Genomic DNA, 26400 nt, shown 5'->3' with positions numbered 1-26400 from the left:
GCAGAGGAGTGTTTAAGCTAACCTAGGGGAAAACTCACCAATCTGGAGGCCAGTGGTGGATGTGGAGAGCGCCCAGGCGAATGGAAGGTGAGACCAGCATCTGGGGGGCTGGGGTGACGGATGGGATTCCATCCACCTAAGTGGCCGTAGAAGAGCCCATCCAAGTCACGGCACCAATGTAAGAACCCAGAAACCACTCCAGACGCGGGACTCACATAAGAGTTTATTAAGCAAACAGAGTGTCTCCCTGCAGGGTAAGAGAGAAAATGAGAGGAAAGGAGAAAGAGTAGTGCAAGAGAGAGTGAAAAGCCAGGAGGAGAGAGAAAGCATGAAAGCAAGGAGAGAGAGGTGTATGTTTATTTTTATTTTGAGACAGGATCTCTCTAGGTTGCTTACAGGCTTGCTAAATTCCTGAGGCTGGCCTCTAACCTGTGATCCTCCTGCCTTAGCCCCCAGGGGTGCTGGGATTACAGGCATGTGCCACCACACCTGGCTTATTTCTTAGCTTTTGTGACCCAAAAAAAGAAAAGAAAATGCATTCATATGACCCAAATGCAGATGTAATTATTCCCTTTGGTACTTATAAAAATTAAATGCACTTACAAAATTGAGTTGATTTGAGAAAGATTCCACTCAGGAGGAGCCAGTGTGAGAATTCTTCATTTGCAAAAGGGGAAGCTATGCTCAGAAAATTTAAGTCTGATAAACAAGGCTTCTCTAGAACCTCAGCCCCAGAACTGGAAAATGAAATTTTTCTTTTTAATTATTTGCAGAAATCAGCCACACATCCATTTGGAAAAAACAGTATTTGTCCATTTTGAGGTCCTTGCCAGGTCACCAAGAGACCAATGCCCTACTTCTAAGATAAAACACAAGAGGAAGTGTTTTGGAAGGAAAAAAAATCTATAGTAAGTACTTTAACAAAAGTTGGTTTCTCCAACAAACCACCTTTTATGAATTCAGTTCAATAAACATTTACTGAGAATCTGGCTATGTGGCCAGCCTTGTGGACTAGACAAAAGTAAGAGCCTGTCCTTCAGAAGTATGGGAACACCATGGGACACACACACATGCACACATGCACAATCATGGCTTAGATGAGAGATGAAGAAAAAAATTTTCAGACTGTCTTAAAGATAAGCTCATGCACGGATTTTAGAACTATTTCTTGAGATCATGTTGCTTTATTAAATTTGACATCAAGTATGGACAATTTTATTAAAAGCCATAAACTAGCTTTTTGTTTAGGGTCCTCTGTGAGGCAGGAAAAGGTGAGTCACTCGATCTTTGCAGCACCATATTTTCAAGAACAATTGATATCACAAAGGTTGAAGCAATTTTGATGCTGGTATCATGTTTGCATGAATGAGGTTTCAAGATTCTGGGGCAGACTGAGTCAATACCGTGGACAGCGTTTCTTTCTGGTTCTGAGGCTGGCTGACTAGCATAAATAGCTAGAAACAAATGGCATTATATGGTTGTCTTAAAAATTCTTTTTTTCTTTATCTAATTGCCAATAACTGTTGCACATGGCTGTTTGTCAAAGAAATCAATGATATAATGGTACATTTTAACAGAGTGCTCATACAAGACAACCTGTCCATAAAACTGGCAATAATACTTTTATGTGCAGTACTCTCATGATAATAGCAGTTAGACTGTGTCAGGGATTTGCAGTTATTGCACAATGAAAATGAAAAGTAACCAAACAGTCACAGCTCCAATTTAGTCAGGACTAGAAAGAGGGAAGGATACCTTCATCTTATTTTTTCAAATCAGGATCCTGCCAAAAATCAATGATAGGATTCTATTGATAGTAAAATGTAATGTTTGAGAGTTTGAAGGTAATTTTGTGGTACCCCCAGTTTTTTGGAGTCTGGCTGGGGAAAGCATTAAGAACCAGAACCGCAGGACCTTGCCCTGGTGAGACTGTCTGTCCATTCTGTGTCTGTCCCATTGTACACAGTTTAACTTCAGCTAACGTATTTGATAATAAGCTGCTGCTCCCCACTGATTATTCTCTTTTTATATGTAGTGGCAAGTTCAAATCCATGCCTTAAGACCAAAGAAGGGAAAGTGCAAGAGGAAAAACAGAAAAATCTGGTCCCTTTCCATGAAATTCAGGAATAAAAGTCAAACAATTGTTTTTTGAAGTTTCACAAGGTTAAAACTTTGACCTTAACTCCAAAATAATAACAAAGATGAACCACAACAAAAAATATGATAACATCATCCATATTCTCAAACAATAACTATGTCACAACAAGGTTAATGAGTATCAGATAAATGCAATGGCACAGGACGTATTCTCTACACACCAATTAGGATCTAGAAAAACACCGCTGTAAACACAGCCACAGTGGCATTTATTCAACTGCAGAGTCAAGACCTCAGGAGGACTGACAGCTCAAACACAACAGAGATGCTCTGTCACTCACGTACACAGGTCCTCCTCTATAGTCTGACGTGATAAAATCGGGGAGGAAAAAGAAGGCAAATATATATATATATATATATTCGAATATATATATATATTCGTACATATATACGAATTCAGGGGAAAGAAACAGGTTGCGCTTCTGTGTTTTAGGAAAACCAATATTTCAGATACTACAGGCTACAATTATTTTTCAAGGTACTGGTGTTCAGTGTAAAATAGATCTCTTTAATAAATGATAAAGACAAGGAAAAAAAAAAGAACCCTAGGAATGATTTTGCAAAATTATTCCCAGGCTCGGTATGAGCAGAAGAAATCTCCCTAGGTAGCTAACTATTCTACAGCATTAGCTGAAACATTAGCTTCCTGAATTGCTCTTCCTGATACTGAAAATTTGATCTTTTATTAGACTCGTAAGTGTCTTAAGTCTCAGGATAGTGATATGGAAAACTATGTTCTACCATAAACGCTGTCAAGACGTGATTGAAATGCGATCGCCTTTCTCCACATTCCCTGTAACTTGGTCAGCCGATTCCAAGTCAAAGGGTCACATTGCCATCTGCACTTGGTTTAAGGTCGAGTTAGGAGTGCAGACTTGGGTTTCCTTTTATTACTTCTCGCCTATTCCTCGGGCAAAGATAAGTTGAAAAGAGAAGCGGTGGCTGGGTGTGTGGTGGCATTCACCTGTAATCGCAGCTACCTGGGAGGGATGGAGGGAGGGGGCTGAGGCTGGAGGATCACAGGCAAGTTTGAGGCCAGTCTGAACTACCCAGTGAGACTCCATCTCAAAATAATAACAATAAAAAATAAGTAAATAAAAAGTGAAAAAAGGGAAAGTGGTAAATTTTGATGCTTTTTTCAAAAAGATCTGAGTACTATCAACCTTATTTTATAAATCATATGTACACTAAAGTTAATGAACCAGATTCAGGTAACAGAGCCAATGAGACAGAATTTACCTGGACTGAGACCTTGGCAGACAGGTAGAATTACAAAAGGTCATCCCTTCCCAGCCACAAGAGACGGGACCCGTTGCTAAAACAGGCAACCTGTGAACACCACCAAAAAGCACTGGTACTTTTTCCCTTAGTACTGATAGGGGAAAAAATCAGACCAAAAACTAACATCATGCTGTTAAAAGTTTCAAATGAAATCATTTTCAATTCAACTAGTAGTGGATTTACATCACTCAGTAGTGGATATAATTACACCCAATATCATTAACCAGCATGAAGTGCACTAACCATTTGCTTAAGAGAAATTTATAAAGACTAAACATGAACAGTGGTAAAATAAACGTATTCGACCATAGAAACGAAATGATGTACCCCATTTGCGTACAATGAATCAAAATGCACTGTAAAAAATAAAAAAAAATAATTAAAAAAAATTTTTTAGATTAAAAAATAGAGAAAAGAAAAAGGATGAGAACATCTTCAAAGTAAAATTCAGAACTGTATTTTTGCAGGTGTATTTTGAAAACTTGAATGAACGTGGAATAGTCTTTGGGCACCAAAAATAAATAAAAAAACAAAAATAAATGTATTCAAACTTGATGGCCGAAACAGGACAAAACTCTGCTTAAGGATGGTGACCATAGTTTCTAATGAAAAACTTGGGACACATGGATATCCAGGTTTAGGAATACCTGAGAGGTCAGTGGGCAGAATCTGTGGAATTAAGACTGTCCTGAGCTATCCGATGTGTCTGACAGCAGGAATAAATTACCGGGTGTGTGCACTGGAACATAATGTCTGCCAGCTCCATTCGATCCTCCATCTGTACCGATGGTGTTCTTTAGGGACAATTTTATCTCCCAAAGGACATTTGGCAATGTCTGGAGATACCACACAGTGGAGTGGGGTGTGGCTGCTGGCATCCAGCCGGGGCAGGCCAGGATGCTGCTAATGTCCAGCAATGCCCAGGACCATCTCCCACAGTGCAGAATCCTCCATCTCAAAATGCCAGGAGGAGAGAAGTGGAGAAAGTCTGTCCCCTGTGCTGAGAACACAGTTCCAGAAAGAAGCTGGACCCGGGTGGCGAGTTCTGCCTGCTGCCCAGTTTGCTAGTTTATGGGCAACGCATTCCACATTAGGGAATCCCTAATGAACAGAGGCAAGTGATTCATGGATTCCACATGTAAAAAACCAACCTGCTTTTGTACACTAGATGCTAAAATCTGCTCCATCAGAATTGTGATTTAACTAAAATTCCGTGAAGTTTCTAAGTAATTAGATCATTTATTTTACATTCTTCATTGCAGAAATGTGTTTCCAACTTCTTTTCTCCCTCCTCCTAATAGCCATCTGAGCACAACGCAAAGAGGGCTGTGTGCCAGACACTGCCTGCCTGTCTTCATAGGAATTCCACACTCAGAACGATCCTAGCTGGGAGGAGCCATAGAGATTTCCTTAGTGTCCATCAGATACAAGGAATCTGAAGACAGGAAGAGGGCCTAAATGCGCAGCTCACTATAGCACTCAGAACAAGGAATTCAAGGTGGATTCAATACATGAAAAGGAGGAAGGAAAACAAGAACAAAGATATAACATTGAAGATAACAACAGCTACTAATTATTGAGCACTTACTACATGCTTAGGCCAGCGCCATGTGCTTTACATAATAATCTTGTTTAATCCCACCACCAGCCCTAAAGATGCTGTCAGGCTCCCGATTTTACAGAGACCAAAACTGAGGCTTCATGGGATGAAGGTCACACAGTTAGCAAGTGGAAGGGCGGGGGTCTGGGCCCCACTCTGTCACACCCGAGAGCACACAAGGGCTGGACAAACTCTGACCCTCATTTCCAATCTGATCCACTGCCTCTCTTTGTAAATAAAGTTTTATTGGAACACAGCCATGCTCATTCATTTATGTGTTGCTAATGGCTACATTTGCATGATAACCGCAGAGCTAAGTTGGAGACCATATGGAGGACCTAAAACATTTATTGTCTAGCCCTTCACAGAGAAAGCTTAACCAACATGGGTCTGAGCCCCTCTGTAGTAAGTCATGTCAACTTGACAAGGCACCCAGCTAAGCAGCTTCGTTTCCATGAGGCATGATCCCCCCACCCCTATTTCTTGTAGTCATCTTAAGGGTTAATAATACCCTTTCTTTTCAAAATTTAAACTGAATTTAACTGATTTCATGAAGACATACCACTGTACATACCAATGGGTGTGAGTGTGTTTCACATATGCACACCATACAATGCATCAATTGGGTGAGACATCTACCTTCTCATTTATCAGTTCCTATGGTGGAAACACACTCACCTTTTTGAAAGGCACAGTACCTTGCTGTTACCTAGTCACCCTTGTGGGCAACTGCATACCAGAACTTCCTGTTCCATCTAACCCTTTGGTCAGCCTTGCCCATCCCTCCTACCCACTCTCCCAGTCTGGTGACCACTACTTTTCTTTCTGGAAAGGTTCTACATGAAGGATAGCAATGTTGTACAAGTGAAGCTTATTAAATCTGATTTCCTCACAGTGAGAAATTAGCAAAAACCAGAATGAAACAAACAAGCCAAAAGACTGATTTTCCATTGGTAAAAAGTGAAGTCAGAAGCACAAAAATGCATAACCCAGTCTTACCCTCAAGTAGTTCACGGATGAGCGAGTAAACTGAGTCACACACAGCAGAACAGCTTTCTCTGAGCTCTGTTCAGGGCCCTGCCAACCTCAGAGGACTGTCTTTTCCCAACCAAGACATCTGAAAACCCATCTCTCTTTCAAGAAAAAAGCCTCCATTATACTAAAATAAATACCCGAATTGTGTCTGACTTATTCAACGGGGAGAATTCATTATTCACAGAACAGAAAGGTGGAGCTAAAATGAATTTATAAACTCAGCCCCTTCAATTCATAGATAAGAGAACCAGGACATATCCAAGGTCACCAGCAAACACAGAAGAGAAAGCTGCCAACAGTGCCCGGCAGCTGAGCATTAGTAAGGTGCTCAGTAGGCTGCAGAGCAGGGTATGAAGGACTTGGCTCTGGAGCCAGATCCAGGGCAAGTTACTGAACCTCTCTGACCCTCAGTTTCCTCTTCTGCAAAATGGGGATGACATCCACAAGTCCTTATGAGTAATAGGAATTCCTTTATGAACATGGCAGAGGGCATCGGCTGGCTCACAAGAAGTATATAATGTCAGTGTTTGTGATTAAGAAATTAAAAGTGAGCTTTGGGCCCCAAAGAAGACACATACCTATACCCCAGGTGTGTAGGGGGCGGGTGTAGGTGAGCAGTAGAGCACTGGCCTCACTAGGCCCAGAGGTCCATCCCCAGCAACACACACACTCACATACACAAATACACACAGAAAATAAAATGTGAGTCACAGAAATAAACTAAAACTCGAGGCCTCAGTGAGGCCACCTCCAGCTGCACTCCACAGACACCTCCAGCCACCTGGATCCGCCAGCCTCCCTGTCACCTCTAGGCCCTTCCCACCCAGGACACTGCTCTTCCTCCAGGCCTTGGTCCACCTTTCCCTACTGTGAGCAAACAGCCCTCTGACCGCCTCCTCCTCTCTGATCCTGCGGTGACCGCCCCTGGCCAAGCCGAGGGACCCTCCACACGGCTTGCTCAGGCCACCCCAGCACTGCCACCCCACCTCTGAGGGCAGGGCCGACGTCACCCACTCAGCCTCCACCCTCGCACTCTGCCGCCCAGCCCGGGAGCCTCCACCTGTGACCACACCCTTCACCTGAGCAGGTGCTCCTGCACCAGATTTCAGATCCTAACCTGGACACCTGCTCCTGGGGACACTTGGGCAGATGGTTCACTGCCTCCAGCCTCGGTTTCCTTACCTGCCCAATGGGATTCAACAGTGCCAATCTCCAGAAGATCAGGTAGAAAAGTCCCACACCCGACATGGCGTTTAGCTCGCAGTCGGGGGATAAAAGCTGGGTGGCTGCTGTAATCCCAGACACCAGCAGCCTCCTTGCTCCTTCCGGCCTTTGCCTGTGCTCACACTACTCCCGCTTAGGATTCCTTCTGTCCTGATCACTGTTCACACTGGCCCCCTCCCCCAGGGCCGCTCCCGGGTGTGGTTCCCCAGCACCTGCTGCTGGGTGAACTCACTGGAGCTCTGCTCTACCCCCCTGAGCCCCCACCAGTGGTCCTCAACGTGGGGCAGTCTCATCTTCCAGGGGGACATCGGACTCTACCTGCAGACACTTCTGGATGTCACAGACAGGAGGTGGCAACAGCCTCTAAGGGCAGAGGCCAGGGAGGCTCGGCAATGCACAGGACGCCTCCCACAAAGCAAAGGTCTGTCCCCAGTAGTCCTGAGCCCGAGGCATCCTGCCCAAACTCTTCCAGGCCTTGAGTTCACGGGTCTCTGGAAGCCCTGACCCTGGATCCATCCCAATGCCTGGTATGACAGAGAGGAAGTTTCTGATTCCTGGACCAGGTAAAACAAACTCACGATCAATAAGATATTTTAATGTGCATTCATAATTCCATTACCAGAAAAATCATTGACTAAATATGCTCAGCTAAAGTGGGAGCATTTCTTCTCAATTACTAGTTCTAGTTTAGGCTAATAGCATTTTCAAGGAAAGAAAAATTCATGAAGGAACCTATTGTTCTGTTTCTATAATTGCTCACAAGTGGGAACACATTCGATCATATAGGATTACACTTTCTATGAGAGAACTGTGATGTAGCACATTAATTTATTTTATAGGACATTAGTTACCTGTGAGACTCTGCCAAAAGGAAAAAACAACAAACAAAAACCAAGAAGTACAAGATAAGAACAGGTTTGGGGTGCACCCCTATTGTCTCAGTTACTCAAGGGGGCTGAGGCAGGAGGGTCTCTTGAGTCCAACAGTTACATGCTAGCCTGGGCAAGGTAGCAAGAACCCAATCACCCCCACAAAAGGGGAAGTATATGATAAAATAAATTTGGGTAAAGAAGCACATATGCCTGTAAACCCAGCAGCTTGGGAGGCTGAGAAAGGAGGATCATGAGTTCAAAGCCAGCCTCAGCAATTAGAGAGATCCTGAGCAACTTAGGAAGACCTGTCTCAAAATAAAATATAAAAAGGGCTGGGAATGTGGCTCAGTGGTTAAATGGTCCTGGGTTCAATCCTCAGTAAAACAACAACAACAACAGAAAAGCATAAAATCCCTGGGTTTTGGAGATTTACAAAGCACAACAGCATTTCTGAGATTAAAACAATCTGCTTGACTTTGGTTAGCTGAGTTCTCCTCCTAGTTTGACCTTGAAAATTTCACATCCATTCCTATCCCATGGATCAAGGGTCATGGCGAATACGTTTTGCGAGATGTTTCACAAAAGTTGACAAAACCCTCACACTGAACTTTAGAATGAAGTTTCCCACTAACCAGAGCAGCTGTGGGGCCCTAATGAGCAAAGAAGCATAGCATAGCCCCCCTCGACTCAGAAGTCTCTGGCAGGAACAGCAACGCGTCTGCTGGCCTCTGGTGCAACAGGACCAGACTGTATTTCCATTTGGCATTTAAAAACCCAATGGGAAAATCTGTCTTTTCTGCCTCATTGCCTTAGACTGAACAGAGCAATATTGAGCTCCACATATTTAGATGCTAGGCATCAAACTATTATTATCCTCCAAACGATAAGGCTAATTTAAAGTTTTGCAGGAGGAAACAACACCAAACATCCCAACAAACAGTGATCCTGAGTACTCAAAAGGGAGAAAAGTAGGAGGACATTTGTATAAGACCTAAGGAGAAGGTTCCCAATACATCAGTCTTCCTACCTACTTCTCAACTAGTCCCTAATCCTCTCCAACATATTTTAACCCTAAGTCCTGGGCCCCGGTGTTCCTGCTGAAAGCTGTGATATCTACGATTTAGCTGAACAGCAGAGGACTGTTTTTCCTGAAAAGGATCTGCGCGTCCTAGAAGACCTCAGCCAGCTGCCCCATTTAAGTGTGAAGTCTTCACCTTCAGGCAGAGAAACAGCTACTACTCCAGGGTGCAGAATGGCCTCCAGGAGATTGCATTTTGGAGCTCTGTGACATGGAAAGGGCCCAGCCAGGTGCAGTGAGGACAGGCTCGACCGGAAGCAGGGCAGCAGTCAGGGTGCCGCCATCTGCTCCTCCTGCTCAGGGGATCCCTGTGCACTTTCACCTTGAGATGACATGACTCTCGTCCTCCTGGCCCTGTGAGTCACACAGCTTGCTCAGTGCCATCCTGGCTCCACCCATCCCCACAAATGGAGAGCAGAATACCAAGAGAGCAGAGACACTCATCTCCCCCCTCCTTCTGGAACGTTCCAGGCAGCGCCACGGAAATAAAAGCACAAAGCCCCCGTGGTGTTTATTTTTGAAAGATCTCCAGACAACTGCTGCCTGCATCCTTTCAGGACCCTCTTGCAAAGGCGCCTGATCCTCCCATCCCGTGCCCCCTTTTGCAGGAAGGAATTTCGAGGTGGGGAGTCTGGGTTGCCTGGGTCCAGCTGGCACTGAGGCTGTTGGACCCAACTTCAGGAGCTCCAGGCCCAGGGGTGCTTTCTTTCCCTAACCCTCCCCCGGAGGCTGCTAATTCCTTCTCTCTGGTAAACACTGCCAGGAATTGCACTCTTAGGATTATGCAATAAAAATAAGCTGTGTTTGCTTTCTCAAACCGTGGTGGAAATCTTCCCGGTTAAATCTTGCTGTGACTTAGGCTATGACATCTTCCAAGTAAATTTGTCCTGTTTCATTCACGGCTAATTATGTAGTCGGGCGAGAAATGCATGCTGACCCGGCTTACGTGCTCAATGTCACTCCTGTTTGTTCCTCCACTTGTTTATAAATCCGGAGGTGAATTCCAGAACCATCCACATTGTTAAGAGGAGAGCACAGTAACTGAACGACTGATCCAACTTCGTGTGAAGCAGTTGCCTTTTCAAGAGAGGCGGCTGGTGATGTTGGCATGAGATGAAAGATTCCACCGGAAACAATCTGAGTCTAAAAATGCCATATTCCTATGCCTTTATGTAGGACGTAATGCAATTCTCTAGCTAATCGATACACTTCCCTGAAACTAACTCTGCCTGGGATGCCCTACACTCATACGCCCCACAGAATTTATTTGGTTATTCCTTATTTATGCCACAAGCTGCTCTATTACATGCTTCATCATCTTCACTGAGTTAAAATCTGGGGTATAAATCCCCTGTCACTGGGTAATGTTCCTATTCTAGAGGTGGAGGGATCACCCTATGATGCACCCATGTCCTTCACTGGGGTGAGCAGAGGGCTGCCGTGAACTATGGTGTCTCAAAGCTTCAGTCATGGATGGAATGGGATGGGATGTGTCAGGACAGGCCCTGCCAAGACAGTCCCAGTCAGATTTCCCTCTCATCCCATTTATACATGGGTGTCTTCTAAGATGCTCCTAAGGTTTTATTTTCTAAGGAATAACTCTTCTGTTATATGTTCCTTGTCTTTTCTTTCTTGAATACAGATCCTCTTCTTCATGCATGTCCCCCTTTCTACCTTCTAGAAGAGCCGAAATAATTAACCTAGGCCTGCAGCCCAACATAGCCCACATTCACCAAGCATTCCAAGCAATTTCCGTGTGCACAGATTCCACCTCAAAGCCCAGGGGCGAGGATGGAGGGACCTGCAGCCCATCCTGTCTCCTGCCCTTGCAAAGGGCTCCTTCAGCTTTGGATATTCCAGTACTTGGGGTACTGGTGTTCTGGCCATAGGCTGCTTAACGGCGTGTGAACAATTCCATCACGACTAATGGTAAACTGTGGCGTCACATTTGTTCTGGATGGGAACAGGCTAGGGCTCTGGGCAGGCAGCAAGGCTAAGGGCGTGTTCATCTGGGAACTGAGGAGCTCGGGTCTGACTTTACCGAGTGTTTGACTTTACCGAGGCTGAAATTTGCAGAGTGCCTCTCTTGCAGGTGCAGCAAGGCCTTGACCATGCCAGTGACCAAGATCTGCTTCCACATACGTCCTGTTTATGAGCTGATCGGACCAACAACAGTTTCCAAACATATCAATAAGCCCTGTGTCCGGTATCTGCCTCACTTGTCAGACAAACACATGCCCATTGACAGATTTTATGTCTCTCAGGGAAGAACTGAATTCTGCTCTACGTCCAGTCTGTCCGAGAAGGATGGTTGCTAAATGTGCAGCAGATTTCACTCCTCAAACTGTGCCAGGAAATACCGGTGCCAACTCTTGCTGAGAGCACCTTCAGAATCCAGAGGCCTGGGCCCCGCGCCGCTCAGCCATGCCAGCTAGCTGGTGACCAGGTCCCGGAAGCCGTGTTCCCTTTCTCTCTTTTGTTTCCCACTCTCATCAGAATTCCACTTGGTGTTCTTTCCCCCTTTCTGCTTGCTCCTTTCTCTTTCTGCTCAGGAACTTGGAGCAGAGCTACTGGGTTGAGAAGGCTGCTGGGGCTTCATTAGAGATTGCTATTGTCCTTGAAATAACAGCAGAACTGAGGTAAGGGGGACGAGAGGAGCAGAATGTTACAGCCCTCGAGATGCGACTTAAAGAATGGGAACCGTCTTGTTCTCCCCCAAGAGCTTCTGCCGGGTTACAGCTTGTTTAGAAGATAATTATTTGATTTTATAATTACTTTTGTGGGTTGCAAAATAATTACTGTGCGGCACATCTCCATGTGCCAAAATAGCAGAGACGATTGTTCTAAAGTTCACGGCGAAACAACAGAGTCATGATGGTTAGCTCTGAGGTGGGGTGCAGAAAGTCCGGCCCCCTTTGTGAAGCATGCCAGCCTGCAGCCCACATAAAGGTCAGGTGGAGGTGGGGTTCCTAAAGACACTGAGCAAACTGAACTCAGGGGGGTTCGGACTTTTTAGGCTGGTTTTCATTTTAAACCTGTCCCTCTGAGTACACTCAGACATCTAACAGTCCCTTAATGACCAAAGGGGGTGACAGACGTGGTGCTGCCCTCTGGTGGTCAAAGCTGCTCGGGAGGCAGGAAGATCACTGGAGCCCAGGAGTTGCAGGTGGCCTGGGCAATGCTGCAAGACCCCGCCTTCCTCAGAAAAAAAAGAAAAAGGCTGCAATTCGCATGAGTGACAGAGATACAGATGTAATTTGATACTGGATAATCTACAGGTCTTTTTCAATTCTAAGTTTCAGATATGGTGCCAAAAAGACAGGAGTGGTATTTTCTAATTATAAGAAGTTCCATGTGTCCGGGGTCAGCACACTTTTCCATAAAAGGTCAGAGAGCAACCATTGGAGACTTTGCAGGTCAACTCTGCAGTTGTGGCCTGAGGGCTGTCACAGAACTTGTGTGACCAATGTGCACAGCTGTGATCCAACACCAATGATTTATGGACACTGACATTTGAATTTCCTGTGCCTTGTGTCACACAATATTATTTTGATTTTTTAAAATCATTTGAACCTATAAAAAAAAATTCTCACCCTACCAACCCCAGGGGAGGTCTCCTGGGCCAGAGTTGACCCACTCCTAACCTAGATGAGTACTAGGCACCTCAGTAAAACTTGTTTTCCAGGTGGAAGAATCTCAGGGCAGAAGTGATTCAAGGGCAGGTAAAGGGTAGCCAGGTCCCCAGGGCCTCCGAATCCTAACCAGACACCTCTTCATCAGATCATTTTTTCTGTTTTTCATGAGTTAACTCTTTGCTTTGGGGTTTGTTTTTGCCCAAATTTGCCTGAATGAATCATTTTCACTTTTTTTTTTTTTAAATTTAATTCACCATTTTAAGAAGTTAAATTTCAGTGCTCAACGCAACTAATCCCTTCCTAGGGGTCTTGTGAAGCGCGACCCTCAGAGGCAACTGAACTTGGCCGAGAAGGTGGCAGATGGAGCCAAAGGAGCAGCCTGGTCACAGCAGCATCGGCAGGTGATCTGGGGACATGGTGGCAATTCTGTCTGAATTTGGTTCTCTAAGATGGTCACAGTAATAACTACGACCTTAAAGGCTGTTCTGAATGTATGCAAGGAAATAAGAGGTAAACTATAAAATGTAAATATACTTAAGCAAATGTTTTATCTAGGTTTTCTAAACTTACTGGTTTTCTTAAGTGGACTGAATTCACTCTTCTTGACTACCTGCTCAGAACCTTTTCACTTTTTTTTTTTTTTTTTTTGTACCAGGGATTAAGCTCAGGGGCACTTAACCACTAAGCCACATCTCCAGCCCTATTTTATATTTCATTTAGAGACAGGGCCTCACTAGGTTGCTGAGGCTGGCTTTGAACGCGTCTCCTGCCTCAGCCTCCCAAACCGCTGGGATTACAGGTGAGCGCCACCACGCCCACACCCAGCTAACTTTCTTCTTAAAACTCCCCCAAGGTGGCTATAATTCAAAACACAGATAGTAACAAGTATTGGAAAGGACAGAGAAAAACTGGTCTTTTGAACATTCATTACTGGCAGGAATAAAAGTAAAATGGTACAATCACTTTGGGAAACAGTCTGGCCATTCCTAAGGTGGCTAAGCATAAAGGTGGCGTACGATCCAGTCATTCTACACCTCTGTCTATACCCCGGAGAAATGGAAACTCGGGTCATGTCTACACTAACACTTGGCTGTCAGTGTTCACAGCGCCCTATTTATATTAGCCCAGAGGAGAAAACATGTATCCATCAGCTGATGAACGGATGAAGAAACACAACCCATCCATACCAAGGAACACAGTCGGCCATAAACAAATGAAGTTCTGACACATGCCCCAGCATGGGTGAACCCCGAAAACATCACCCCAAGTGAGAAAAGCCAGGCACCAGAGACTATACACCACACGATTCTATTGAGATGGAATGCCCAGGAGAGGGAAATCTACGGACACAAGAAGTAGATTAGTGGTTGCCTGGGAGGGGAGGGGTGGGTTGTAGGAGGATTAGATGGATAGGCAAAGGGAACGAAGGATTTTGGGGAGATGGGATAATGAAAATGGTCTAAAATTAACTGTGATGATAAATGCACAATTCTATGAATACACTAAAAGCCACTGAGCTATATGCTTTGAATGAATGACTTGTATGGTGTGTGGATTATATCTCAATTAAGCTGCTCAAAAAAATCCCCCAGGGAATCTTGCACCCTGCTGTACAGTAGGTCCCAGCAGCTCTGCTGGGAGGCCCAAGCCCTGGAATTTGGACTCTTCCCACTTCCGGGGCTCCCTTCTCCTCACTTCCCAGCTGCCATGGTCTACCAGCCTGTGTCCTTCCAGTCACTTTAATAATCGTGAGCCAGATGTATGACTGATAAGTTAACACAAGCATTTGTGGAGGAAATGCATCTTGATCTAGGGCCTGAGAGCCACGCGCTGTTCCAGGCTCTGGAGACGGAGCAGCAGAGGAGAGAGACAGAAGGGTCTGTAGACCACCCGGCCCCCGGCCCCTTGGGCCTCCTGAGCAACTCTGCACTTGCTCATGGGATCCCAACGGGACTCCTCCCTTCAGGCATCTTTGCCAGCCGAGTCCCACTCGCCCAACACAAACAGCTCTGGGGCCATCTCACTGGCCACTTCCCCCGGGAGGGAGATGGGTCCGCCACCTTTGTGCCCACAGCATCCGGGGCATATCTCTGTCACAGTTGCGCCCCTCCCTGGACTCTCAGTTCCTCCTGGGATGGGAAGTCATCCTCACCTCTCGAGTTGAGCTTCAAGTTCACTGTACAAAGCAACCCTTGATATACGAATATAACCAGTGACCCTGTCTACCCTTCCTCTGGCCTTGGATATAGAAATCGCATGACCCTAAGGAAACCACCATCACAGTCTCCCTCTTGAGGTCTGGATGACCTTTCCCCTCTGTACTATGGGGACTTCCAAGGCTCCCATCCCTGTCCCTGTTGCCATGACAACTACCCACCCAGCACAGGTGGCCGTCCCCTGCATACTAGATTACACAGCTCTCCGTTGGCTCAACATGCCCTAGGGTCCCTGCAGGCTGATTTTTCTACATTTTTTTTTTTTTTTTTTTTTGAGGTCCCGGGAGTGAACCCAGGGCCTTGCACATGCTAGGCAAGCACTCTACCACTGAACCACATCCCCAGTCCTCAGACGCTTCTTGAAACTTCAAACATCTTTCATTTCAGTTAGCAAACTACAGAAAGGAATGTCTCTGGGCTAAGTCAACAAGTACTGATCCTTCTCTCTCTCCCCAATAAAAGGCAATGCATATGTAGTACCTAGTAAACTTTCCAGTTTGATCTTATCTCCTTTAGATATACAGGCCTATTTTATGCTAGTGATTTAAAAAATATTTAAAATATCTTTCTCCTAAACTAAGCGAAGTGTTTCAGATGTGTGTAAAAATCATCAGAAGGATGTTAGAATAGAATGGAAAATGATCACTAAAATTATATGAGATGAAACCTATGCTATAAATAAGAGCAGTTAATTTTGAATTTTCTGGTGCTTGAAATTGTACTGAACACACTTGGAGTCTGTCTGTACCAGCTGTAGAATCTGCCTTTTGACAGTTACTGCTCCAGGTCAGAGGACACCCTCTCCTGAGCTATGGGTGGCCATAGAAGCTGGGTATTTTTTTGTTTTCCTTTATCTGGTCACTCCCAGCAACGCTATCCTAAAAACCCCCTCACATGCACTCAGAATAATTCAGGAGAGGGGAATCTGGGTGATGAATCTATGGGGGTTTGTTATTCTAGAGTATCTACAATTTTTCAGACTTTTTTAAAAGAACAGTTAGCTCCAATACATCACCTTTATGAAAAACCCCTGTCTGGTCCTTGGTACTTAGTGGATGAAATCTAAACTTTTCAATAACTGTTCTAGGCTTCTCCTAACCTTCTTGCCCAGGGTGGGACCTATCGCCTTCTGCCTCCAAAAAGTGATAACTCTCTCTTAGGTATTTTCTTCAAACTTCTGTGCATGTATGTGTCTGACTTTTAATCTCCCTCTATGATTCTGTCTTATTGATTTTATTTTCTCAGTGCTTAGCACATCAAAAATGGTTTACAAATAGACTTGCTGAAAAATAATGGAATCGCTCCATCAAGTGTTCCAGAGTAACACGTCATTTTCCGCCACATCGCACATATCCTACCCTCTTCCTGGGCACAATGGTTCCAGCCATTTTTGTATTTCTTTCCCTTCCTGAAATGCCCTTCCTCTTTTACCTGGAATACTCCTCCTGGTACTAATGTGCCCTCCCCTGGAGGCCCTCCTGCCTTCCTCAAACAGATAACAGCTTCCTCTGGTCATCCAGTTCAGTGCTTCTTGCTGTTGGTACTAAAGTCCAAACTCCTAAAAGTAACAGCTGCTTCATGTCCCTAAGCTAAGGGGGACCTGCACACACAGGCTGCTAACTTTACCAACAGATGCAGGAGAACTGGGTGACAGTTCAGCTGTGGAGGATACTCATTAAAATTCAGAGTCAATCTTGATGACAATTCCTCTACTCTCTAACATTCTTCTAACCTCTCTTTTGTTTATTTATTTACTTGTCTGTGGTGCTGATAGAACCCAGGCCTTGCACATGCTGGGCTCTACCACGGACAGACCTGTACCCCAGACCCTAAGTCCTCTGCATCTCTCTTCCTTACTGTGTCTTCCTCCCTGGGAGACAGCTAGACCTCAATTTGTCTGCTTTGGGGATTCAACTGATGAAAAAATGCTTTCTCATTATACATTCAGGTACATATGTAAGTTCTTCCACCTAGAACCTAAGAATATGTATCTTAACTGCGAGATATACAGAAGAATTGGGTGCTTTCATCTTGGACCCAACCCAAGTAATTTAATTACAGAAGGGGCCCAGCAGGGTGGTACAGCAAGGGAAAAACCCAAGGCCAAAGAGAACTTGGCGGCAACAATGCAAATGATAGCAATCGCAGCTAATATTCCTTAAGCACCTTTGCCTGCCAGGCACCATGCTAAGTGCTTCGTACCAATTATCTCATTTAATCCTCATGACTCCATGCAGTAAATAACATTAGGATCTATCAAAGCTACTCAGCTAGCAAGTGGAAGAGGCTTTATGTAAAAACAGGCAGGGGTTCCAGGATCCAGCTCTGGAAATGGCTTCCCTCTTCAAGGTCAGTTCTACTGGCAGCCCTGACACCAGGTGGTGGTCTGACCTGGGGGGATCCCTGATGCTCCCCACATTTCTTGCCTGCAGAAGAGGGATGTGACCCTTGGACACTCGCGAGGCATTGTCCCCTAAAACGCCGTCCTGCTGAAAGACTCCTCCAGTCAGCTTGACAGAGAGGTACCACGACAAACTGCCCTTGTTACAGAAGTTCATATAGGAACCCACTAGGAACGTGTTAAATATTTCTAATCCCTAAAACAAAACTTGGAGATGTATCCAGCCCATGAGTGGATTTGGGAATCTGTATGTGAATGTTTACAGAACAGCAATCAGTATTTAAAAGACATGAACACATCCTTGAACTATTGATCAATCACATGTAAAAGGCCCTGGGGCCACAGTTACGATCAATATGCCTGTCTCTCAATGCACTATTTTATTATTTGTTAAATGTCACAGTAGAAAAACTCCCAAATATTTCTAAAAACTGTTAAAATGTTTTATTTCTGTTGAGCTTACATTTTTATAATGATAACGAGTATATGTATGCGTGTGTGTTGCTGGAGATCAAACCCAGGGCCTCAAGCATACTAAGCATGCATTCTACCATGGAGATACACCTCTAGCCCACATGTTAATTATTAATGAATCTGTGTTTCCTAAAGTAATTCTTCACTATTATCCTTGAAAGGAATCAAATGAGAATAGAAAATGTGTATGAAATTATATACAGAAATACATTGCTTTCTAGATTTTCCTCTAAACTTGCTATTTATCCATTTGCAAATTAAATCATATTCTCCTATTCACTTCTAATACAGAATTTTGGTGATGACTTAGTTTTTTTTTATAGCTTTATAGTATATGTAACTTCCATTTAGCTATGAATTTATTTCCCTCTATTCCTACTAGGTAGACTCTCTATCCACTAAGTAAAGGAGTAATAAAAATGAAATAAATATCCCAGGAAATTACGATTCTTTCTAATTCCTTACCTTAATAAACTTAGCTTATTGAGACATACATGTATACAACATACGCACATACACACAGGTATGAGCACACATCAAATACTTAATTTTCTACATCTGGTGTAGGTCAAAGACACAATGTCATTTTTTTTTTTTTTCTTTAAATCAACTTGGTGGCACTGTGGGAAACACTATTATTCGGTTTTATCCTGTACTGGCTCCATGGCCTTTAGCATTGAAATTTTACAAAAACTTGTTTCCTCATCTAAAAATAACTCCAGTGTTGAACCCAAATGGCCAAGAGGAACAGAAACACAAACTCTCTTGGCCATTAATGGGTGGTGAGTCGTACCCTCCAGCTTCTTTTAAAAAGAGAATTACTCTGAAAAGTCAACAAAACATCTGTAGTATTAGTTCATGGATACCAAGTACTTTTTTTAAACACTTGCGTAAAAGAGATAATTGCTAAAATGTAATTTCTCCTTTCGCATGCTGCTCAACTGGCCAGAATTAATTTTTCTTTCAGTGTTAATTCTATGTCACCTGAACACATTTAGTTATAAATTATTTTTAAATGGAAAGTATTTACATGTTCTTCAAATACGTTTTACAAAGCTGACATTTGATATGAAAAGAAGCTAAGAATGGAGGAAGTTCAGTGACCATAAAATTTCTAGTGATTTCCATTGAGACCAGAAACTTAGACCACTGTCACTAAATGACCTCCTCAGTGGTGAATGAGAAACCAGGCACATTTGGGGTATGGACACAACAGAGGTGCACCCCACCTTAAGAAACATCTTCCTTCAGTGAGTCCTACCCAACGGGTATGTTGGGGAAATCTGTTTGCATTGTTGCAAACCTGACCATTCATTTCCTTTAAAACAGCTGGTGTTCTGGACATACAAAAAAAAAAAAAAAAAAAGACTCAAATTTCAAATTGCTTCTAGAGAATTTATCTAGTGGAGTGGCCCCTCACTACAACTTTGAACTTCTTTCCCTTTTGCATTGGGTGGTGCTGCTTTGGGTTCTGGCAAAAAGAAAAGAGGATTAAACTGACCATACACTATTTCCATTAGTAAATGAGCATACCACACATTTGGTAGGAGGGTGAACAGTGTAGACTTAGGCAAGAATTTGGCACTACAACACTACAGTCTTTTCTGTATATGGTTCTCTTGAAATTAAATACTTTAATCCTATCAGGTATAAATAAACATCCATAGATGGCTGAAGTGTTTGAAGCTACATGTTATAAGAAGAAATATGTGCTGTATGTTAAAATATACACCTGCCATACACCATGCATTTACCAGTGATGGGTTCATAGAGACATAGAGACATACATCCTTGAGTGTACACATAGGTCTTTCCTTACTGTAGCAGTATTTAGAGATACTAATTTATTAAATAAACTCCTAAGGTTGGGGAAGTAGCCTATTTGGGGTGCAGTTCAATCAACACAGTGACTGACACTTAATAAGCATCTTGGCTTGCATCCTGTGCTCTGTTGCACTCTATGGGAGAGGTCTGGCTCGGATCATCTGATAAATCTGTTTGCATTCTCAGGTTCTGGTGTCCTCAGCTTCTACAGCAATCCTAAGAATCAAACATGTGCAAGTAAGCGTGTGCTTCTCGGAAACCAATACCTCTCCCCCAAATAAACAGGAGTAGCTAGTGTTCCTGTCCGCCTTCCTCCAGCCTGGTCCCTGTTTTCCTCTCCCCAGTCTCTGGCCAGTGCTTCACAGCCTCTCTTGCAGTTTAATCAAAGAAAACTATAATTGCGCTAGAACGACTCTCATTTTGAAAAGACATTAGCCAAGCCAGTCACTTCATTACTCTGCACTTCTGAGGTCTACAAAGAACTGGAGGAATCCTAAGTAATATTTGTTCTTCCAAAGGGAACAAGGGAAACCGCCTGGCTGAGAGGAAAATCTGCCTGCCCAAGCAGGTGTGCTTATCAAGAAAGAAGATGAGCTTCAGGCTGGCGGCAGCTAATGCTCTCCCGGTAAAATCTGCTGTCTAAAACTTTTCTGTGACCTTCAGTGGCCCTGGAGTCTGCTCTGGGAGCTGCTGGGGAACAGCCTGGAGGCTCCCGCGAATGCACCGCCACAGAGGGCGCGTCCACATCTGCAGAGGCTTCTCTGCCTGCTCGCGCCAGCTGTTCCCCTTTCCTGGCTCCCTCTACCCAGAGTTGCTAGCAGCCCAGCACCCCTTCGCTGCCTTGCTTCACACGGGATTTGGGGGAGCTCTTTGGCTTGCACACGCCCAGGCTCACCTAGAAGATGCTGCTGCTCGCCCCCTCCCCCACCTCCCCACATTTGGCCATTAGGCTTCATTCCAAGAGGGACCAGCAGCACTCCAAAAACCACAGCCATATTTTACTCTGAACAGACATCATTCCACAACTCCACAAGTCTCTAGGGCGCTGGGCGCCACGGTGGCCAAGGCCAAGTCACCTCTCCCAAGTGAACCCACCCCAAGGAAGCCCACGACCGTAATGCAGCCCAGCAAATGCTACAGCCGATCACAACGCAAAGATGGGGAAACAGTTAAGGAGCCCACGGAGGGGGAAAGCAGGTGTCACATTTTTTTTTTAAGTGAATAATGTTGCTGCAGACAAATCCCCCGTACACCCCATCTTCCTGTATAAAAATCCCAGAGTTGCTCCTTTAACTGCTTCAAAACCCTCATTTTGAGGAGCATACACATCCGTGGGAGACGCAGGGCTGAGAGCCGGATTGGCTTTGGATGGCACTCTGCAAAGTGCCAGGCGGGCGGGTGTCATGCCTGGGTAGAGGGCGGATGTCCCCGCAGTTCTCCAGGCAGCAGACTCCCGCTGCGCCCAAACTGGGGACCGGCAGTGCCACCTCCCGCCACCGCCACCGCCCCGACGGGCCCCGGCACTCACCGTCCCGGGCGTCCTCCCCCCGGCTGCAGTTGCTGCAAATGTGTTTGATCTCCTTGCCTAGTTGACAGTGGATCACAAAGGACACGTTGTTGTTGTTGTTGGGGGCGGGCTCCTTCAGGGGCTTCATTCTCAGCAAATAAAAAGCTTTCTTTTTGGGTTTCTCGGCGCTCGCGCCTGGCACCGCGCCCTCCCTGCAGCGCGGCGAGCGGAGCGCAAACCTCCCCGGCTTCGCGGCGCGCGTGGGCTCCGCCATCCGGCCCCCGGGAGCCCCGGGCCGGGCGCTGCTCGGGCCCCCGCGCGCTGCCGCTCGCGCCCCTCCGCCGGGTCAGCATGCCCCCGCTCCGCCCCGCCCCCGCCGCGCGACACCAACGCCACCGCGGCGGGGCGGCTCGGGAAAGGCGCCGAAGGGGTCTTGACCTCGCCGACCTCGCTGCCCGAGCCAATCCAAATCCCGAGGCCCGAGGAGGGACTGCGGAAGGCGCTCCTCGGTCCTACCTGAGGCGCTCCACTCGCTCCACGCTCGGGGTCTCACGTGCACATCCTCCTCTGGCCGCCCCACCCCTAGGTAATCTCGGCCCCAGCAATTCGGAGCCTGCTGGCTTTGCAGCTACCGCCACTCTTGAGCGCCAGGGCAGAGTGCCAGCACCCCCACCCCCTTCTTCAAGCCTAAACGCTGCCAAATGAAAGCAAGATGTACCACACACAAGGCAGCTGCGCCCAGAGCCCTGGGGTGGAAGCGATTCTCGGGCCAGAACAAATTACCATCCTCTGGTGGGGCCCATCCCTGTCCCCTGACTTTCCCGGGAGCAGACAACCTGTTAATGGATAATTGATGTTTTCACCTCCAGCCGAAATGCACCCCACTCCCCCGGAATAAAGGGGACCTTACACCAGGATCATTAACACTATCCAGGCTCAAAAACAACAACTTGCAACTTTGGGACACTCGTTAATTGTTCGGAATCCTCCAGATGTCCTAGCAGAGTGAATAAGACTTAGCAAGGCAAGTGACATCTACAGAGATTTTGCAAGAGAGGGCAGTGTCTTAAAGAAGACAAATCCATGGCTTAGCAGCAATAACAGCTACAAGTAATTGAACCTTGACTTATTTCGTTTTTCGTTTTAAATCACGATACATCCAATAACCACCAATTCACTCAACCTTCCTGAGTCGGTGGTCAATCACCTTTTAGAGAAAACCCCACACCACAATCCCCTTGAGTGCTCTGTTCAACAAATTTAGAGATTTTGGGGCCCGAAGTTCTGGGATTTTGATTTAGTGGGTCCATGAGGGGTCCAGGAATCTGTAGCTTTTCAAGCTGCCCAGTTCATTCCGATGCAAAGCATAAACTGAGAAACGTGTTCACAGCCAGGTGTGTGACTGCAAACTTGTTTTCTTCCCATTGCACTGCATTCTCTCTGGGCCACAATCTTGCCCTCTTTTCCAATCTACCAAAATAGTGTCGGTTAAAGAACCTACTATCACTACCACTCATTTCCAGGAACTTCTGAAGAGCTAATTCACAATTTCCTGGAACTGGAACTTCTGCAAAAGGCAGGTCATTGCTAGTCTCTCTTCTAACTGGGAAAATCTGACATGGACAGTTCACCTCACAGGTAAAAGAGTCAACATCTACTAGGAAGGTTAAATTACTGTATTATAATATTCTTCTGCATGTTCAATTCTACCATTCTGTCATTTACATTTCTTCTCATCTACAAAACATTCTGTCCAAATCAGCATGGTAAGAGTTTCACTTTCACTTGGTTGTTAGGAAAGTCAGGGATCCAGTTGCCATTGTCTGCATCAGAGGAGATGTCAGGGACAGAAGAGGAAGGCAAGTGTTTGAGTTGTGCCCTCATTAATTAGATCCCTTTCCCTGCCTGTCCACCAAGGGCTTCAGTAACCTCTTCCTTCTCCCTGGATCACAAGTCAGACTAGTCACAGATAAATGCCACTAAACCTGCTCATGCCCAATTCTTATCCCTGGGTCCCTGGCTAATTATAAGCCTTATCTTAGAAGTGACCAAGGATCCACTTGTAATACTGGGCAGGTATTGCACTGTCATGGGCAAACATTTGTCATTCTCTTTTTCTAATACACTGCATCACCTAACACCCTTTGGAAAAGAGGAGTCTATGTATTGACAGCATATTACATCTTTTCAGAACTGTCTTTTTAAAATTACCAGTAAAGTGGAAAGCCACTTTACTCTCTGCCCCAGAGGTCAGAACACAAGACCTGCATGAACCCCATCTGGCCTTATTAAAACAACCAAGCCCAAAGCAATCTTTTATTCACTCGCTGTATCCTAAGCCAAACTTAAGGGCTCTGTGTGTCCCTATCTTAAGTGGCCCAGTGGTACTGTGATTGTAGCACAGCAAACCACCAGCAAACCACACAGCCGCCAGCTCAGACTCAGATATCGAAGGATATGCCCTGAAGTATATGCGCTCCTTATTCACAAGTTAAGTGTGTAAAAGGCCTTGGAGAGCTATGTTTCTTGTTTGGTGCACCGTCTACCTCAACTGTACTCCCTGGGTTTACAACCTCTAAGCAGTGATGTCCAATGGGGTACCCACTTGCCCTAGGTACATTTAAGTTAATTCCAATTCAATAAAATTCAAATTCACTGCACTGGACCCAATTCAAGTGCTCAGTAGCCACAAGCATCTGGAGCCACATGTATTCACTGGGGAAGCTGATAGAACATTTCCATCATCATGGAAACTTCTCTTAAAACATGGTGGTCTTAGAAGATGTATGCGTTATGGCGACTTGGGCTGAATTCGGGGACATAGATGAAGTTTCAGAAGCAGAAAAGTGCTGCCTTCCGTTATGGCAGGTGGGTAGAGAAGGGACCAAGCTGCAATGTGCCCTAGCACTGGTGGCAGTTTGGAAGGTGGTGGCTGCACCTGGTGGCTTCAGGAAGCACCTTGCCTCAACCAGCTTCGGGGTACATGTGACTCATGTCCAGCATTTTATTTTGACCTTCTCTGGCCACTGAATGCCACCTCAGTGAAGCCTTCTTCTGATGTCCACTATTATAATTCCCTCATAGTTCTCGATGCCTAGAGATGTCCTTTGTCTCCTTCCATCAGACAAACTTATGAACCTTGCAATTATGGCTGAATGTGATTGCTATTGTTGATAGTTACCTTCCCAAGTTGATAATGTAAGAAAACTGGTCATCCTATAGTGTTCCAGAAAAAAAATTATAGGCTCTTATTTTCATTTTGAAAAGGAAAGGAGAAAATATTAAAGGGAAGGAGAGCCAGTACACTTCGCAACTCAACACCAAGCCTGCGTAGCTTGCACGGAATTCTTACCTAGATGATTTAAATGGGGGTGGGAGGAATCCTGTTATCACTCTCAGTGTCTCTGAGCTGCATGCCAGTCTCTTCATCCTGTCTTCAGGATACACTTAACCTGGAGATAACCTCCTGGAAACTTATTTGATCTGAGCCTTGTTACTTTAAAAGTGATCCCAGGGGCCAGCAGATCTCAGTGACCTGGTAGCTTATTAGAAATGCAGATTTCAAGCTCTGCCTCAGAATCTGAACTTTCACAAGGACTCCAGGTGATCTGGATGCACACTGAGGCTTGAGAAGCACACCCTAGTTTGGAATCTCCCTAGGAATCAGCCCAATAATTGTTATTAATTGCCTACCAGAGGAATGCATGTTTTGGTTCCAAAGTAAATCATAAATAGGACTCCTGATCTCTTGGCACTTAAAATTAATGGGAAAGAGGGTGCACTCAATGAAAGGGCATAGAAGAATAACAGAACACACCAAACTGAAAATGTGTGCAAGTTCATAACAGGAAGCTGTGGAGAACAATGCATTTAATCATTCTCCATGTGTAGAGTGGAGGCCACGTCAAAGGGAGTTCTGCGGTGATTAATGTGGAAAAGAGGGAGCTCGTGGAGGAATTCCCTCGGAAAGTGGATCTGTAGCAACTGGGGCAGAAGGAAGGCCGCGGTGGTGGCCAGGGCGGGCAGAACACAAGCTCCTAGACAAGGAGGAGACTGTGGTGGGGTTGGAGTTGGTCCAGGGCAGGCAGCCACTGGTCTGGAAGTACCTGTGACATCCAGCAAGGCAGTGACTGAAAACTGGACTTCCCAGAAGATCCCACCATCAGAGTGACGTGAAGACGCTGTGGACCTTGAAATCCCCAAAAGCTGAATGTAAGAAGCAGCGTGTGATTCATTTTGAACCCAATAATTCTTAGCTTAAAAGAGACATAATCAAAATTAAGGATAGAGATTTGGAAATCCTGATGAAGTTCTTGAACTCTTATGAAAAAGTGGGAAATACAACCTATTAAGGTCAACACGGGACAAAGCAATGGACCCGTTCAGAGAGATGGACCTAGATAAAAATGACTTATACCTAGTGGAGGTAAGAAAATGTTTTTTAAAAATCCTTTTTTTCCCCTCCGTTTAAATTTTTTGAAATTTAAACTCCAGTTATCCATTCCATTTTCCTCCTGTTTCTGCGCCTCCTTTCTTGTTCCTATCCTCTCTGCAGCAGATTGAATGTCAAATCTTTGGAACATGTGAATGTGACCTCATTTAGAAAAAGGGTCTTTGCAGATGTAATTAAGGATTTTAAAATGAGGAGATCATCCCAGATTATCTGGGTGGTCCCTGCATCTGACAGCAAGTGTTCGTATAAAAGATACTGGGAGAGACACAGAAAAAAAAGAGGCGGCAGCATGTGAAGTGGGACTCAGAGACTGGAGTGACGCAGCCCAGGCAATGCCAACGGTCACCAGAAGCTGGAAGAAGGCCAGGAGCGGAATCTCCCCAAGAACCTCTGAAGGCATCACTTGACACTTAGACTTCCGGCTTCCAGAACTGTGAGACAATAAGAGATTGGTTGCTTCAAGCCCCCAACTTTGTTGTGACCGTTTGTTAATCAGCCCTAGTAAGCCACTCTCTGAACATGAACACTCTATTATGATCCTAATATAAGAATAGCATCTAGCTCTTTCCAGGTTTGATATAAATGGGCACTGTTGTTAAAAGCAGAACTGTAAGGGAATCTACAAAGTGGAAATTAAGAAAAC

At 45.1% G+C, this 26400-nt stretch overlaps 1 protein-coding gene across 7 annotated transcripts in view; it reads right to left on the bottom strand.

Moving 5' to 3' along the window:
- PHACTR1 (phosphatase and actin regulator 1) overlaps positions 1 to 26400 on the bottom strand; it is a 502764-nt gene that overhangs the window by 224468 nt on the left and 251896 nt on the right. For 2 of the 7 annotated variants that reach the window (XM_079147311.1, XM_079147313.1), the window contains exon 1: positions 21326 to 21814. The exons of 4 other annotated variants lie outside the window; for them this stretch is intronic. In XM_079147311.1, the coding sequence (XP_079003437.1) occupies positions 21326 to 21578 (253 nt within the window). In that variant the 5' untranslated portion in view covers positions 21579 to 21814. One more of the 7 variants, XM_079147316.1, reaches the window with a different exon arrangement.

This window comes from Sciurus vulgaris, assembly GCF_902686455.1.
Source record: "Sciurus vulgaris genome assembly, chromosome: 7".
NCBI lineage: Eukaryota > Metazoa > Chordata > Mammalia > Rodentia > Sciuridae > Sciurus > Sciurus vulgaris.
The sequence above is the reverse complement of the archived record's forward strand: the minus strand, read 5'-3'. Positions and strand labels throughout refer to the sequence as shown.